This window comes from Loxodonta africana, chromosome 12 (genome assembly GCF_030014295.1).
Source record: "Loxodonta africana isolate mLoxAfr1 chromosome 12, mLoxAfr1.hap2, whole genome shotgun sequence".
Lineage (NCBI taxonomy): Eukaryota > Metazoa > Chordata > Mammalia > Proboscidea > Elephantidae > Loxodonta > Loxodonta africana.
The window spans coordinates 179,851-198,758 of record NC_087353.1 but is presented as its reverse complement, the minus strand read 5'-3'; the positions used below and the strand labels follow the sequence as shown (position 1 = coordinate 198,758).

The window sequence follows — 18,908 nt, the reverse complement described above, 5'->3', positions numbered from 1 at the left end:
TTGAAACTGAAGAAAATGAGAACAAGGCCAAAGGACGACCTTGAGTATATCCCACCTGAATTTAGAGGCATCTCAGGAATAGATTTGATGCAGTGAACACTAGTGACCGAATACCAGATGAGTCGTGGAATGACAAGAGGCAAGAGGTCATTAAAAAGACAGAAGAGAAAGAAAAGACCTGAATGGATGTCAGAAGAGACTCTAAAACTTGCACTTTAAACGTGGAGCAGCTAAAGCAAAAGGAAGAAATGATGAAGTAATAGAACTGAACAGAAGATTTCAAAGGGCTGCTCGAGAAGACAAAGTAAAGTATTATAATGACATGTGCAAAGAGCTGGAGATAGAAAACTAAAAGGGGAGAATATACTCGGCATTTCTCAAGCTGCAAAAACTGAAGAAAAAATTCAAGCCTCGAGTTATAATAGTGAAGGATTCCATGGTGAAAATATTAAACGACGCAGGAACCATCAAAAGAAGATGGAAGGAATACACAGGGTCATTATACCAAAAACAATTGGTTGGTGTTCAACCATTTCAAGAGGTGGCATATGATCAGGAACCGATGGTACTGAAGGAAGAAGTCCAAGCTGCTCTGAAGGCATTGGTGAAAAACAAGGCTCCAGGAATTGATGGAATATCAGTTGAGATGTTTCAACAAACAGACGAGCACTGGAAGCTCTCACTTGTCTATGCTAAGAAATTTGGAAGACAGCTTCCTGGCCAACTGACTGAAAGAGATCCATATTTATGCCTATTCCCAAGAAAGGTGATCCAAATGAATGTGGAAATTATGTAACAATATCATTAATATCACACACAAGCACAGTTTTCTGAAGATCATTCAAAAGCAGCTACAGCAGTATATTGACAGGGAAATGCCAGAAATTCAGGACAAATTCTGAAGAGGATGTGGAACAAGGGTTATCATTGCTGATGTCAGATGGATCCTGGTTGAAAGCAGAGAATACCAGAAGGATGTTTGCCTGTGTTTTATTGACTACGCAAAGGCATTCGACTGTGTGGATCATAACAAATTATGGGTAACATTGCAAAAAACGGGAATTCCAGAACACTTAATTGTGCTCATGAGGAACCTGCACTTAGACTAACAGACAGTTGTTGGAACGAAACAGGGGGATACTGCGTGGTTTAAAGCAGGAAAGGTGTCTGTCAGAGTTGTAGCCTTTCACCATACTTATTCAGTCTGTATGCTGAGCAAATAATCAGAGAAACTATATGAAGAAGAATGGGGCATCAGGATTGGAGGAAGACTAATAACCTGCGATTATGCAGGTAACACAACCTTGCTTGCTGAAAGCGAAGACAACTTGAAGCACTTACTGTTATGAAGACCAATGACCACAGCAAGCACTTACTGTTATGAAGATCAATGACCACAGCCTTCAGTATGGATTACACCTCAACATAAAGAAAACAAAAATCCTCGATAAGCAGAGAAAAGGTTGAAGTTGTCAAGGATTTCATTTTACTTGGATCCGCAGTCAACACCCATGGAGGCAGGAGTCAAGAAATCAAAAGACGCATTGCCTTGGGAAAATCTGTGAAAGACCTCTTTAAAGTGTTGAAAAGCAAAACTGTCACACTGAAGACTAAGGTGTGCCTGATCCAGGCCATGGTGTTTTCAGTCGCACCATATGCATGCGAAAGCTGAACAATGAATAAGGAAAACCAGAGACGAATTGACACCTTTGAATTGTGGTGTTGGTGAAGAATATTGAATATACCATGGACTGCCAAGAGTGAACAAATCTGTCTTGGAAGAAGTACAACCAGAACACTCCTCAGAAGCAAGGATGACGAGACTACGTCTTACATATTTTGGACATGTTGTCCGGAGGGATCAGTCCCTGGAGAAGGACATTACGCTTGTTAAAGTAGGGGGTCAGTGAAAAAGAGGAAGACCCTCAATGAGATGGATTTACCCAGTGGCTGCAACAGTGGGCTGAAGCATAACAATGATTGTGAGCATGGCACACGACCAGGCAGTGTTTTATTCTCTAGTGCATAGGGTCGCTATGAGTCGGAACTGACTCGAAGGCACCAATAACAGCAACAATTCTTAAAAAATTAATATACCATATGTCAGTAAGGAACCCTGGTGGCACAGTTGTTAAGAGCTTGGCTGCATCCTAGTGATAGCTGTTTCTTATTCATTTGTCAGAAAACTAATTTTTTCAAACCTTCATTATAACTTTTTTACTTTTTGAAATATTACTTTCCTGTCTCACCTTCTTACTGACTTACTTAGATTTTAGTCATTATTTGTTCTTACTGAACACCACAGCATGATTCTGTTTAACTTTGGACTTGTATAAAATTGAATGAGTTCCGATAGCTAAGAAGGAAGTGTTAGCTAATTTATTTGACAAGTAAATGTTTCTTGCCTGGTATACTGTTCAGATTTTATTAGAAGCTTATGAATAAATTAAACTGCCTCTGCCCTGGGGAATTAAGTCAGATATGTGGTTGTGGGAATCTTTTTCTTTCCCACAACAACCCTGCATTTTAAAAATTCTTCTGCAGAAAGATCTCACCATACTATAGCTGCTCTTCCTTATGCAGCTAACTTTCCCTGGAGATTGGCAATAGAAAATCCAGATCAGATTTGTTGAAGCCTGTTTTCATGTCACTTCTTCAGAGAGCTGCTCTTCTGATAACGTCTCAGTAAATAATCAAGGGAAAGGGAGGCAATAGGAAATGGGAAGGGGAGAAGAACAAGTTTTTAACACTAGTAGGGACAGTGTTGGATATGCGATTAGTTATTCTGTATAAATTGCAATACTCCCTCAGTTAAAGAAGCTCTTAAAGGTATATCAACTATAGCCATGAGAATTAAAACCATATGTTCACACAAAAACTTGTGTATGGATGTTCATAAGAGCATTAGACATGATAGGCAAAAGTAGAAACAACCCAAGTGTCCATCAACTGATGAATTGGTAAACAGTGTATACCCACACGATGAAATATTAATTATCCATAAAAAGAAAATGAAGAACTGATCCATGCTACAACATGGGTGGACCTCAAAAACATTATGCAACTGAAAGAAGCCAAATACGAAAAGCTAACATTTTGCACAATTTCATTTATATAAAATGTCCCAAATAGGAAAATCCATAAAGACCGGAAGTAAATTAGCGATAGCCAGGGACTAGGACAAGGAGGAATGGTGAGTGACTGCTAATGGGTAATGGAGTGTCTTTTTGGGTGATGAAAATGTTCTCAAATTAGATAATGACAACAGTTGCACAACTCTGTGAATATACTAAAAACCACGGAATTGTACTTTTTAAAATGGTGAGTTTTATGGTATGTGAATTAAATCCATTTTTTAAAAAGCAAAGAAGAATTTTATCATAAAATATCAGGCTTATATTTCACTTTATATAGACCGCATTAGCTCTTATTTCAGGTGTTGTACACAGTGAGAGTCATTTAGGTGATCTCCCCCCCGCCCCATCTCTAATTCAATAGAAATAGAGCTAAAGTAATCATGGAATAGAAGTCAGAAAATACAAATTGTACTCCTAAAACATTGTAAATGACCATGGGCAAGATGGTGCCACCTTTATTCAGTAGCCAGAAATGAAGGTAATGATATGTACCCTTATAAGTGTTTATTAAATTGAAGGGTCTGTGATAGGTCGTAGTTTCCTGAGGGCGTATTTTCTCACAGCCTCTAACACAGTGTCTTGTACATGTAGATGTTTAATAAATGTATATTAAGTGAACATTGGATTAAACAGAAAAAGGCATGTGAAAGTGGTTTTTAAGTCATCATCCCTAAAGATATGAGGTTATGGCATTAATATACTCTGATCTGTACGTGGAAAATTAAAAACAATTTGGCTGTTATTCTGTTGTAGAGTGTTCGTAAGTAATTTGTGGCCACATTGGACCTACTTCTTTTCTAGGCCTTGCAGTATTAAAACATGTGCTGACACCAAGAGTAAAGGCAACTCATGTTGCTTTTGATTCTATGAAGAATTATTTAGATGCCATTTATGATATTACAGTGGCTTACGAAGGGACTGTGGATGATAAAGGGCAGCGGAAAGAGGCGCCATCTATGACTGGTAAGTTTTTATTTTCAGTTAACTTATTTATGTTGTGAATCTGTAATTCATTTTTTAAAAACAGGTAAGTGTACTGTGTTTCATTACATTTCTTTGATGTATTTCTCAGTAGGTTATTAATATGTAATAGTTGAATTTCATCAGTCCTGTTAAGTTTGGTATTTTTTGACGGCCATATTAGTCGTTTGGGGCTCAGCCGTTATCATTAGCCCAGCTTTTTCTCCCCAAAGTTCACACGTTAAAAATGGAAGGAGTGAGGAAGGGATATGCTGACCTAGCAATATTGATGTGTGTGTGATAGGTCAGTGATCCTATTTTACCTGTATATTTAAAAAAGTATTTATGACATTCAGTGTCATTGTTTGACAAGAAGAAAGGTTATGTTTGACCTTTTTTTTACCCCCAAACACGTACTAGTTTTAAGGACCTTTGAGTTCTTGTCTATGTCAGATTTAAGAAGAAAAAAATAAACTTAGGTGAGCAGAATATTTTAGTTAAACTTAAAACCAAAGATGCTCTGGAATGGTAGAGAAAGTTAAACATGGGAATAATAAAACAGGGAAGGACGTAGAGTCGACATCCTTCAAGCCGCCTTTAAGCGAGAAATATAAGCCTCTCCTTTTGCAAGCTTCCTGTTGAGTTGTGATCGAGAGATAAGGACAGTGGGCTGGGCTGAATTGACTATGTTTTCCCTTGACAGCTGCCTCAAGTTGAAGTAATGTGCTTGTTGGAGTGCTTCTGTCAGCAGTCTCTTGAAGGCAGATATTCAGAGTATAAACCACCAGCACATTTTGTCTATCATTTAACCTAGTCCTAAAGCACGCCCCCGAGTTCAGTGTGCCTTGGAAGTTTTACAGACTAGTACTCTTTGCTGCAGTGTAGCATTTACGAAAGTGAATGTTAATGAAATGTTTAGGATAAAAATGCCTGATCTCATCGTGTAAAGTGAAATTATATCTTATTTATTTATTTATTTTAGTAATTCACCACCACAAATTTCATGTTCTGTTGTTGTTGTTATTAGTTGTCATCAAGTCCATTCCGGCCCATGGCGACCCCATGTGTTACGGAATAGAACTGCTCCATAGGGTTTTCTTGGCAGTAATCTTAACAGGAGCCCCTGGATGGTACAAACGGTGAAGTATTCAACTACTAGCTGAAAGGTTGGCGGTTTGAACCCACCCAGAGCACCTGGAAAGACAGGCCTGGCCACCTGCTTCTGAAAGGCCACAGCCTCGAAAACCCTGTGGGGCAGTTCTGCTCTGTACACATACAGTCACCATGAATCAGACTAGGCTTGATGATAGCTAACAAACAATCTTAACAGATGCAGATCGCCAGGCCTATCGTCCATGGCACCACTGGGTGGGTTCACACCGCCAGCCTTTAAGTTAACAGCCAAGTGCAAACCGTTTTTGTGACCTTCTAGATCATATTTATTCTGGAAAGATGACATCTAGAGAACATTTAAGTTCAAAAAAAAACCCCATTGCTGCCAAGTCAATTCCGACTCATAGAGACCCTATAGGACAAAGTAGAACTGCCCCATAGGGTTTCCAAGGAGCGACTGGTGGATTCAAACTGCCCACCTTTTGGTTACTGCCAAGCTTTTAACCACTGTGCCTCCAGGGCTCCGAGTTAGCAGGATAGAAATTATTTAGCCTTACCTTACATTCAGGCCATCTGGACATAGACAATACTATGCACTGTTAAAGTATCTAGTACTGTATTTTGTGTGTTTAGGATTTTTCCAAACTGCAATTAGAATATAGTTGTAAAATAATTAAATCTGTTATGTAATGATCGGATAAGCCTCCTTCAAGCTTTACGAGAAAAGCTCTTCCATTGAAAGGTACTCAGAGTAGCTGCCCGGAGGGGGAGGTTTGGGAGATAGGACGGAGGGTGAGGCGCAAGGGGTCTAAATGGTGTAAAAAGAGGTCGCAGTGGGGGAAATAAAAGACAGAAGTAGTTACTTCTTAGGTAAGAATGATTGCTGAAAAAAATTGACCTTATTACAGAGTGCTTATAAAAAAGGAAGCTAACTTTTTTTTTTTCATTTCAAATGTAAATTTTTTTGTAGAATTATAAATATTTTCAAAACTAAAGTGTGTAGTGAAGGGTCTTGCTTCCACTGTGTCCCCATATACTGGTATCCCCCTGCCCCTTCCCAGAGGTAACTACCTTATTAATGTCTTATGTGTCATATGTACAAATATACATTATTACTCTACCACCTACCCCTTCTTACAAAAAGGCACCATATTAATATTTTTCTTTACCATTGAAGGAGGGTTATTGACCTACTTCACCATTGAAGGAGGGTTATTGACCTACTTTACATTTGAAAACAGATATGCATTCACATGTTAGGCACTACTGTCAGCAGTTTATTAAAAATTGTTTAAAAAATAAGATTAATTTTTATTATTTAAGAAAACAAATATAATTCACATAATAATCTTCTCAAAATGCCACTTTCATTATATCACCCTCCTGGTCATAAGACCTCCTTCACAGTTAAATGCTGGCTTCCTTAGCCTGCCACCCAGGGGCTCTAGTATAGCCCTAAGCTGCCTCTTTAACCCCAATTCCTCTTCACTGTGCCATCAAGCCCCTACAGTAGACTCATAAATCCTCTGTGCACATTCTCTAATCAAAGGGTTTGTATAGGCCGCTCCTCCTTTCCAGACGAAGCCCCCTTCCCCTTTGTTGCCCTCATCCAAAGTCTACTGTGCCTTCAGAATTTGTCTCAGGTGAACTCTTGTCTAGCTTCTTTGCTTTCTAGCTCACAGTGCTTTTTCTTGACTCCTGTGGCACAAATTTCACATGCCACAACTTTCACACTTAGCATTTGGCTGAGTTTTTCCTCTCTCCCCAGTTAGATTCTAAGTCCCTTGATGAAAAGCGAAAACTAGTTTAGACTTGCATTGCCTGAGTTCCCAACCCAGCACCTCCTCCCGCTGCTCACCTTATCCTGTACTGTGTTAGTTGACAGGCACTGTGAAGTTGTCACTGCTTATGTGTACTCATTACACGTAATCACTGTTTTTGAGAAGGTTGGCTTTTCTAACTATGGCATCTAGAAACTATGTAGAAAAAAAAATCATTTCAATCAATTAAGATTAAAATATTTATCCAAGGAAAAATATACCAGAGTAAAATCAAAAGAGTAGAAAGAAACTGGGAAAGTAATTTGCTACCTAGGTCACAGATAAAGTGCTGATTTCCTTAGTGTATAAAGTGCTCCTACAAAATGCTAGATGACCAATAACTCAGGAAAAGTGGGTAAAGGATATGAGCAGACAGTTCACAAGAAAAATTGTGTAACTTCATTTATAATAAGAAAAATGGAAATTAAAACTGCAGCAAGACACCATTTTTTCCTACAGATTATCTAAAATCCAAAAGTTTAATAACAGGCTCTGTGGGTGAGATTGGAGTCTCACGTGGGCTCTTTCCTACTCTGCTGTCGTAGCGCGGTGTAGTAGAGCTCCGCAGAAGATGCGTCGGAAATGTGTCACAGTTACAAATACATCTGCGCTTTAGATTTAGCACCTCTGAGACGCTCGACAGGTCCACCTGTGCACATAGGAAAATCAAGAGTGTATTGAGCTTAATTGAGTGGGACCTGCAGCTTGAAAAACCCTGCTCTGTTGTTTGTATAAACAAAACTCAAACCCATTGCTATCTAGTCAATTTTGTTTATATACATTGATTAATATCTTACCTAGTTACCTAATATGGGGCCCTGGTGGCGCAGTGGTCAAAAGTTCAGGATGCAAACCTAAAGGTCTGCATAAATCCACCAGCCACTCCTTGGAAACCCTGTGAGCCAGTCCTGCTCTGCCCTGTAGGGTCAGTATGTATCAGAATTGACTTTACTGCAATGGGCTTGGTTTTTAGTTTTATAGATTAAAATTCACTGTAAGTTATATCAAGCATGAAGCAAACTATGTTAGGTCTAAAATTGAATAACTTGGAATTTTGACTCTGTAAGTATAGTTAGAATTAAATGCTTCTATACATAGTGAACTGTCATTTAACATTCATATTTTGTAGTCCAATTAAAAACCAATTTTTTTCATAAAGTTGTTAGAATGTTCATTTATATGCCACAGGCCAGTGCTGATCAGAGTATTACAGGAGAACCGTAGTCCCATCAGAGTCACCTGGAGTGATGGTTGGCCGGGCAGGTGCCTTGGCCCCACAGCAGACTGCTGAAGCAGAACCCCTCCAGGTGAGAGCTGGAGGTCTGCAGTGCTAGTGACTCACCAGAGCGTGAGGGTTTAAGCTTTAAAGAGGCTTCACGTGAAAGAGAGAAGCGTTCAGTAGTGTCGCCTGCCCTTTCCGTTTTGTGGTGTATTTCATTACAAGGTAGGTATTTAAAAAAAACCTCTCCTGGGCATCTTTTCATTGTTCGTCTGGTCTTGTCATCAGAGGCTTGCACTCAAGGTGTTCGTTGAAGGTGAGACATTGGAGCAGAAGATAGTTTGGTTATAAGTGGTTTTTTTTTTTTTAATTTCTATTGCTAAAATGAGTGGTAGTGGCGGTTGTTTATGTGCCATTGAGTCAAGTTCAACTCACAGCAACCCCGTGTGACAGAGTACAACTAACTGCCCCGCAGGGTTTCCTGGGCTGTAGTCTTTCTAGGAGCAGATCGCCAGGTTCTTCTCCCTTGAAATCACTGGGTGGGCTTGAACCACCGACCTTTCAGTTAGCCACCAAGTGTTTAACTTAACTGTTTACACCACCAGGACTCCTTCAAAATGGCTGGTATACTGTAGTAAATTCTGTGCTTAATGACATTTGATATTCTGCTTTAACATTTTATATTGATTCTAGTTGAGTTTTTATATTAATATTTTTTCTTATCTGAAAGTAATACATCTTTTGGGGGGAAAAATTAAAGGTAGCCCAGAAAAAGAAGGAAAAACAAAATCAACAAAAAACTACAAGCTCACCTGCCCACATAAAACCTCAGTTAACAGTGTGGATATTTTCCTCAAACCTTTCCTTTTTATGAAGCCTGTATGGTGGAGTGTATGTGCCATTATGTTTTTGTTTTTTTTTTAATGAGTTAATTATAGTGCTTCCTTTGTAACCTGCTTTTATTTTTACTTAATAGTAGTGTGTCGGGAGCGTCTTTACATGTCAGCATATACAATTCTGTAATTTTTTAAAGGTTATATAATGTTTAATGATGTGAGTGGGTAATAATTTATGTAGTTTCCAACTATTGGATTTAGGCCATCTACTTTTCAGGAGAAAAGGGGAGAGGCTGTAAGCCTGGCAGCAGTGTGGGAGCCAAGCGAGGAAGAAGGGTGTAGAGGGCCTCATAGCTCAGGATGTAGACTTTTGACACTCCTATTTCAGTGTGGTGCCTTTCTGTTCTATCTCCACCTTGCCTGGAAGTAGCCCCTAGGTGTGGAGCAACTGTAACTCAGTTTCTCCAGAGAATAGACCTGTAACGTGGGAATATTTTGGAAGACTCTGTTATTATCTTATAATGTCAGTATACTTATGCTGTACAAGAAAATTGATGGTTATCCAATTACGGGACACTTTTTGCTCAGGTAATAAGAAAACATGCTCCAACTAAAATCGTTCTTGCAAATATAGATGCAAGAGCTTTATTAAATATTTAGGAAAGTATTTATGTCACATATGTCATGTCTTCAGTATTAGAACCTTCCACATGTCCTTTAATATTTAACTGTATCCCAGTTTATCTGATGGCACCCTTAGAGTCTGTGTTTGGGCATTAACTACAGGGGCTTGGCTGATGGGGGTCCACCACTGACTACTCTGGGTCTTGCTTCTCTTTGAGTCTTAGTTTCTTCATCTGTACAAGGAGATACTAATCATAATAGTACTTGACTCTTCAGAATTGTGAAGATCAAATGAAATGATGTACATGGAAGTGTGTATTATAAATACCAAATTACCAGATAAGTTTTTTTGGGGGGAGTAGGGTGGGGAACTAACAGCATCCATGGTAACTTTAGAGCCCTTTGCTTACATCTATTCCTTCCTAAGCTTGTGTCTTACTACAGGCATTGCTAACATGTTTTAAGCACTTCAGTTCACCAAAAAAAAAAAAAGAAAAAAACTCATTTTGATATTGAAATGCAGTCTTTTACTTTTTTTTTTTTTTTTTTACAATCTATAGCTATGCACATAATATGTTAAGGATAAAATGCAATGTTAACTGACTTCTTATTTTATGGAAATGTCAGGGTAGAAATATAGATATCAAGCGGAGACAGGAAAATTGGTATCAGCGTCTGTTTTTATGTGTGAGAAACAAATTCGATGAGAAGTAATGAGGGTAAAACATTGCTGGCTGACACTTCATACATACTCTGTGTTAGGCGTTGCTCTAAGTGCTTGGCGTATCCAGCACAACAGCCGTGTCAGGTGGCTACTGTTATCACTGTCTCTGTTTCACACACTTGGAAACTTAGGCAAAACCAGCTGCCATTGAGTCAGCTCTGACTCATGGGAAGCACATGTGTGTCCGAGTGGAACTGTGCTCCGTAGGGTTTTAAATGGCTGATGTTTTGGGAAGTAGATCCCTAGGCCTTTTTTTTGAGGTGGCTCTGGGTGGACTCGAACCTCCAAACTGTCTGATAGCAACTGAACACATTAACTGTTTGCAACACCCAGAACTCTTAGGCACAGAGAGGTTAACAGATTTTCCCAGGGTACCACGAGGGATTTTTCCCAGGGTCTCACAGGCTCAGACTTCCTAGCTCCACAGTTCATGCTCTTGGCCGCTGTACAGTTCTGCCTCTAAACATACTTTTAAGCAGTTATTTGACTATTTAGGTGGAAATAGAACTCAAGACAAAATTAAGATAAAAATACTGAAGAATTAAAATCGTCCCTCTGTTAGTGTCTTACACCTTTATCATTGGAGCTGATTCACTCCTAGAAGATTTTAGGACATTTATGACCTAAGTGCTGCATGTTACTACAGCCTGACACCAGAAAGAGAGAAGAACAGTCGTGTACAGTTCTTAGGAAAAAAAGGATATATGTGGGGGCAGAAGAATAGAGATTTCTTTAAGGATAAGCTTTAAGTCTTTCTCAAACTGTAGAACACAGGATTCACTATTTCTTAGGGCACGTCTTTGAATCCACTCTCAATTTAAGACAAAAGGTCTCAGCCTCCTACTCGTATACCCACCTAGGGAACATAGTCTTCTCTTAAAAGTCGTAGGACTATTTTCTTGTCTTCCAAGTAATTTAAATATATCAAGATGTTTCTCACTTCTCCACATAGAATCACTCCCAAGAAAGCAGTTCCCACCCTCAAAGCTTCTTCCTCACTTTCGGATAAGTGCTGGCTGCATCCCGTGTGCAGCTCAGGCTGAAAAAGAACTATCTTCTTTCCTTTGAAATGTAGCCTGCCTTAAGAACTGTAATTATTTAAGAGTTCATAGTTATTCCGCAGAAACCCTGGTGGCGTAGTGGTTAAGAGCTATGGCTGCTAACCAAAAAGTCAGCACTTCGAATCCAGCAGGCGCTCCTTGGAAACTCTGGGGCAGTTCTACTCTGTCCTATAGGGTCGCTGTGAGTTGGAAACCGCAGTGGGAAGTTATTCCAGAGTAAGAGCTTTGGTTCCCAAACCAACTATAATATGTTAAAAAAAAAAGGCCAGGATCAGGAAAGCAAGAAAGTGTATGAGTGATTAGAAACCAAGACCCAGAGGAAAGGAAATAGCTCTCAGTGACAGGAAGGTTATGTGTCCGGTTCAGGAATTAGGAATTGAGGATAATTAAGTGTCTATGTTTCCAGTTCCTTGTTAGGCCAGGAGGTACAGTAATGCACCAGACAGCTCCACCTCTGCCCTCGTGGAACTCATGCTCTACTGGGTAAAAGAGCAGCAACAACGTGTGAGAGGTGATAGGACTGGGGATGGATGAGGGCTGGTGGTCTAAACGAAGATGATTGGTCTGAACGGTCAGCATTTTAGGGTCCCTTCAGAGGGGTGGGGGAATGTACTTCCAGTAGAGGAGTCCATCTTCTTACTTCTGGGTTGCATGTAGAATTAAAAATTAGTTTATGAAAAATAACATGCAAATTTAGCTTAATGACTTATGTAATTGTGGTAGACTTGGCTTGAAACCCATAACTACTAGTTTATAATCTTTATTTTTTGGTAACTTTTTGGGGGGGGCTAAGTAAAAAATCTGTACCTTTTTATTATTTTTTACCTTTTTTTCATTATAATTCCTTTTATATAACCGGGAGTTCTAAAAGTGTAAGAAATGAAATATTTTCATTCTTTGTTAGAATTTCTCTGCAAAGAATGTCCAAAAGTTCATATTCACATTGACCGAATAGACAAAAAAGATGTCCCGGAAGAACAAGCCTACATGAGAAGATGGCTTCATGAGCGTTTTGAGATAAAAGATAAGTAAGTAACAGCTTTGGTTCAAAATTGGCTTCAACCAGCTTTCACTGTAGTAAACAATTTGAAACTAACTTAAACATTTTTATTATCTCAAGAACATTTTTTGTAAACTCAAGTCAAACGTTACTCCAGGTATAATCATTTCATGTTTTAAGCTTTACTTTTGTAAGTCATTATAAAAGAACTTACCTGTTTTCATTTACAGTATTTTCTAGACTCTGTGTGGTAAGATATGAAACTTTTAAAAACAAAACAAACTTTTCATCGTAAGATGCTCAAAATCTGGTTTTGTAGTTCAGATACTATGGTGTTGTTATTGGTTAAAGACAAGTCGTCATGCCAAGGAGAGTGGAAAAGCAGGCTATAAATAGAGGGTTTGTCTGGCATATATTTTTGCTATATTTTTGGAAGAAGAAGGAGCAACTGAATTTTATACTTAAAAAATATCTGTTTCCTATTAATATTTTTGAGCCTAAACAGTTTCTGGGGCAGACCTTATGTTTGTTGATGCTAATAATATCACTTTAGAACAGATAGCATTTTTGAGCCTTACTCATTTGTACCTGTCAATAAATTGTGGGTGTGTTCATATACCTCACGTGAGGCACAGTGTAAAGGGTTAACTGCGTTAGTGTGATATGCCACTTATTAAAAAGAAAGCCTTGAAACAGCAGATGAAGTCAATAGGGTAGATTAGTATCCCTTTGATTTCCCAGCCCAAATACAAATAAAATTAGAAACTTTTAATTTCTTCTTTTTAGGAAGATAAAATATGGATCTCAGAGCTAGAGATGATATTTAGAAATTGAATTTTGTTCATGAGAATATTTTCTTGGATGAAACTTCAAGGTGTATCATTTATTTGCTTTTGGTTTTAAATATCTATAATTTGTATCCTTTTTTAAAAAAAAATTGATTAAAGGATGCACCAGTTATAGCCATCTTGAGAAATATTTTTTTAAAAAACTTAAACAGTAAATAATTCTAAAATTATATTGAGACAATATACCCAAGTGTTTTATTCTCCTAATAATGACTTTTCTCAGAAAACTTTCAATGTTCTATCTTTCCTTGTTTCATTACAGTAAAGTATTTCCTTATTAACCCTTTTGGTTAACTTTAACAAGTAAAAATGATTGAAAGTGTGATCAGTTGAAAGTGAAAGAAACTTTACATAAATTTCTACATGTCATTGACTCAGTCGTACATAATTTACTGAAACAGCCATTCGTGACCACTTTGGCCATGGAAGAAATTCTAAAAGTAACATTTATGTATATTGACATGAAAATATATTCTCAAAATAAAAAAAAAAAAAAAGACTGAACAATATGTTTAATATCCAGTTTATCTTATATGTGCTTATATGGATTTAGGATGAGTCTGGACATTTTTAAACAATGATTATCTCTAAGAAATACGATTTATAAGACAGTACAAGGACTTTCCTTTTCTCTACTTTCACGTTAGAGGTTTTCATCTCGAGTATGTTCTGCTGTTATAATTTTATGTTTTTTTTTTTAATAAGATGAGACAGTACATTAACTATGACTTTTGTATCCTTTGACTTGGTTTTACAATTCCATGCAAATAGGAGCTTTTTGAGAAAACCCCATGTGATTATAAAAAGTGCTAATCTTTTCTTTGATTTAAAATGGAAGCTCTAGGAAGAGGAGGAGTAAGGATTGGGGAAAGTGGAGGAGAGGCTGAGGTGAGTTGTTAGTCAGGTTTGAGTCAGGTCATTGTAAAGTTTTATAAGGCTAAAGTTTAAAAACCAAAAATTTCCCCATAAAATTACTTATCGCATTTGTTTTTAAATATTCTGTATAAACATAACTCATATATGCATATCATAGAGCATTAAAGATTATTTCAGAAGTCTAGAAATTCCTGTGAGATCAAGTCTCTGATAGTTTCTTTATTCGTCCTTACTTTCCCAAGGGCCTGTAACTTCCCCCACACAGAATAGGCAACCGGTAAGATATTTGTGAAATTGAAATATTGAAATGACGGAAACTTTACATTTTTTGTTTTGTTTTGTTTTGTTTTGTTTTACTCTGGTCCTAGGTTGCTTATAGAATTTTATGATTCACTGGATCCAGAAAGAAGAAACAGATTTCCTGGGAAAAGTGTTAATTCCAAATTAAGTCTTAAGAAGACTTTACCATCCTTACTGATCTTAAGTGGTTTGACTGCTAGCATGCTTCTGTCAGATGCTGGAAGGAAACTGTATGTGAAAACATGGGTCTATGGAACCTTAATTGGCTACTTATGGGTTAGTATTAAAGCATAAAGAAGTAGCTGTCTCCACTGGGTGGAGTGCGCTACGCTGTCTGGTATTGGAGGCTGCGCGTTGCATCAGATTGTTTCCTGAATTGAATAAGAAGTGTAAATAAAGCCTTGTTGATTGAACATTGGATAAAATAGAATTTCTGACTAAAGCCTATATGCAGCTGGTCTCGGGCAAGCGTGTGTGGTTTTACAACTTTAGGACCGAAGTTGCCGGAAAGGTGAACGCTAAGTGAAGTTTATGCTGTACTCTGCAGTCCCCGTGAACTAATGTCAACAGCAGGGGAGTGTTAGGACTGAGTAACTTGTTACTGGTGTGTAATTCAGCTGGTTGTATTTATGAACATTAATTCTGCGGGATGTTTCACTGTATTTGTTATTTCCAATTTTTTACAAGGTGACTAGTTCCAAACTCTTATCACAAGAGCATCTGGTATCTTGCAACTGTGTAAAATTTTTCTTTTTGCTTAGTTGCTTTTTCTAAGTCAGTCAAAGAAATTGTATTTAAGTATCAAGATGTTCCAGGAAAATGGATGCAAAAAAAAAAGTCCATGGTGAAGAAGCTCTGTTTAGGGCATGTTTTTGTCGTATTGCATTATTAGCTGACTTCATATTGGAAAATAATTAACATTTCTAATATTTGTTGAAACAGCTTCATTTGCACACCCTGTACTTCACACAAAAGAATGTATAAAACATGAGAATTACGTTTAAGTTAAAATTGTGACTTAATTCAATGTAGCAGAAGTTTAAATTGCCCAGCTTTTTAATATTTCAGTTAAGCTATTAGTACTTGCAACATCTGTGCCGTAAGTATTGGAGAGTATTAAGATTTCCTGTTATTTTCTTACATCAGAGTAACCAGTGTGAACTCCTCTTGAACGCTGAGTCCAGAGATACTCGAGGTAATAGGAGCCTTCAGACGTTCTGGCAAGATTTACTAGCATGTGCCTTTTGCCTGTTACTCTGTGATTTAGCAAATTTAATCCAAAAATCATTTTTAAATGTTATCATGGTAGACTTCCACTGTATTCTAGTCCTTTCTGTTTGGATTAAAGTCGTTGGTGCTGTTTAATGGCTTGCACAGTAGACCTGCTTTGAAGAAATGCATAACCATCCAGTGTTTGTCCTGATTTAAAGTCAGACTCTTTAAATTCTTGTAAGCAAGCTTCACCAGCTACTACTGCAAAAGCATTTTGCATTTGTCTTGTGTCAAGAAATTCATCTTCCTCAAGTCAGTGAAATACAGACTTAATTCTACAGGACTGAGTAAATTTGCTTCCCATTAATTTTAATGGGACTGCGTGGTTAACACACATCTTGTCAAAACGAGAGCTATGTTCTGGGAACCAAGTTACACAGTATTCAATTGTGGAACAATATATCCCATGGAAGAAGAGCTTTTTTAGAAAACATGGTTGGCTCTATTGTATTTAATAATTTAAACTTGTGTCCTCCAGTCCTTTAAGATAACATTTCTGCTTACTGCTAATGGATTTTTGTTTCAAAATTATATCAGTGACCCAGATAAAACACACGAATTGAATGCTGATAAACAAAATGAAAAAGGGAAATTTTGTTGACCTTTGAAGAGTCATGTGGTATGAATTGGTGTATCTGTGTTAGGATGTGTATGTATACACACATTCATATACACACATTTTCACAGGATACAATTGGTCTGATTATGAATGGGGGCATAAGTCCAACTTCTGAAAAGTGTTCTCAGGTCAAATTGTAATTTTCTTTTGTGAAGTGAAATTTAAATAAATCCCATGCCTTTGTTAAATAAAATTTTTAACCATCTTAAAATTACAACCTATTTCTAACTGGACACCCTGGTGGTGTAGTGGTTAAGTGCTACGGCTTCTAACCAAAAAGTCGGCAGTTTGAATCTGCCAGGCGCTCCTTGGAAACTATGGGGCAATTCTACTCTGGGTTTTTATTTCTGACTACATCAAAATAAATGTAACTTGTATAACTTATTTTGAATATCATGCATATGCTCTAAATTTAAATTTTAAGAAACAATCCCATTGGAGTTATGTGAATTATAACTGATTAAGTAGGCAAAGTGACCTACCTGCATAAGTTCACCTTGTGTTCCTTCTGACTGTACTTACATGCTTCTCACAAAAGGTCTATAAAATATATGCTGGTTAAGAAAAATTTTTTTTTATTAAAGCATTTGGAAAATTAGAAGCTTTTCCTTAACATGCGTTGATATTTTATTGCATTGAATTATTTTCTAAATTTAAGAGCCCTATGCTTTCCTGTAAACCTTTTACAAATAACATTGAAGCTTTTATTTGTATTGTTTATTTACAATTTAGTTATTACTTAGTTTTTCTTTATAAAAATGCCATCAGTGTGCATGCTTTTATGTTTTCCAGAAAAAGGATGTGTTTGGATGAAAGTTAAAAAAAAATAAAATCTTTCATGTTCTCTATTGTCTGTGCTATTTAACAGTTTGTGAACCAAAAATTCACCAATAGTCTATTAAATAAAATAGGTTTTATGGCTGGCCCTGCACTCTGAATTTGTGAAACCATATATTTTTTCTTAGGTATTGAGTTAACGTACTCAAAATTGTGAAGCAGTTTTTTAGTTTGGTTATATAAACTTACTGGAGCCCTGGAGGCGCAGTGGTTAAGGCGATCGACTACTGACTGAAAGGTCAGCAGTTGGAAACCACCGCCGTCTCCAAGGGAGAAAGATGTAGGAGTCTGCTTCCGTATTGATTTACTCACAGCCTCGGAAACCCTGTGGGATCACTGTGAGTTGGAATCAACTTGAAGGCAGTGGGTTTGATTTGGTATATAAACTTGCCTGTGTAATTTATAAAATGGCTGACAAGTTTTAATTGCTTGGCAGTTCTAAAATCATTAGAATAGCTACAATGAAACATGTCAAATGCCTAAAATTAGCCAGAGTTGGTGATTAAAAGTGCCAGTCTGACTAATCCTTACATCATACATACTAATGATTTCTTTCATGTGTTTCATTTCCATGTGTTTTTTTTTTTTTTTCATTTTATAGTGGTACCAATTTTCTTTTCTATCCAGATTATATAAACTTTATTTTTCTTTTGTAATGTTACAAGGTTTATGTCCTAGTCATCTAGTGCTGCTATAACAGAAATAACACAAGTGGATGGCTTTGACAAAGAGAAATTTATTCTTCACAGTCCGGTAGCCTAAAAGCCCAAATTCAGGGTGCCAGCTCCAGGGGAAGGCTTTCTTTCTCTGTCAGCTCTGGAGGAAGGTTCTTGTGATATATCAGTCTTCCCTTGGTTTGTGAGCATCTCAGCATAGGAACCTCAGGTCCAAAGGATGCGCTCTGCTCCCTGTACTGCTTTCTTGGTGGAATGGGGCCCCCTTTCTCTGCTCACCGCACTTGCCTTTTTTCTCTTGAAAGATAAAAGGTGGTGCAGGCCACACCCCAGGGAAACTCCCTTTACATTGAATCAGGGATGTGACCTGGGTAAGGATGTTACAATCCCACCTACTCTCCTTTAACATAAAATTACAATCACAAAATGGAGGGCACCACACAATGCTGGAAATCATGGCCCAGCCAAAATGGTACACACATTTTGGGGAGGACATAATTCAATCCGTGACAGTTTATGATTACAGATATATATTAGGCTCATATTTAAGAAGATGGAGAAGTGTCTTTCAGAGTAGTATTTCATGTATTCAATTCCAAATATATAGTAAAATAAATTTTTAACTTCAATAATATTTGCTCTAGAAGTGTTAGATTAATATTCCAGATATCAACTTATAGTAAGTTATATATCTTTGTATACATCTAGGATTGCTTGCTTTCCAGTTTTTATTATTGAGACATACTTATAGATTAAAGATGGCTAATTTAGAATATTATGTTACCATTTAGTATAATTGGCATTATATACAGACTAACTTCACATAACACCCAAGCATTAGAATGAAAATCAGTACTTTGGTCAACCTGGTATTTGGAAACACTGGGATATTTGATATCATATAGTAAAATATCCATATAATTGAACTTAAAAGTTTTTTATTCAGATATTTTGGAGTGCTATAGATACAATCACTAATTTATTTCAG

The 18,908-nt window shown here is 37.3% G+C and overlaps 1 protein-coding gene across 3 annotated transcripts in view; it reads left to right on the top strand.

The window, feature by feature from the left end:
* Positions 1–18,908, top strand: part of AGPAT5 (1-acylglycerol-3-phosphate O-acyltransferase 5) — a 107,872-nt gene that overhangs the window by 71,506 nt on the left and 17,458 nt on the right. For 2 of the 3 annotated variants that reach the window (XR_010323532.1, XM_064294937.1), the window contains exons 6-8: positions 3,939–4,100; positions 12,399–12,522; positions 14,587–14,794. Coding sequence is in view for 2 of the 3 variants with exons in the window: in XM_064294937.1 (XP_064151007.1) it covers positions 3,939–4,100; positions 12,399–12,522; positions 14,587–14,794 (494 nt within the window). In the remaining variant the exon portion in view is untranslated. Of the gene's footprint in view, positions 1–3,938; positions 4,101–12,398; positions 12,523–14,586; positions 17,258–18,908 lie in introns of those variants that run through there. The other variant, XM_064294938.1, reaches the window with a different exon arrangement.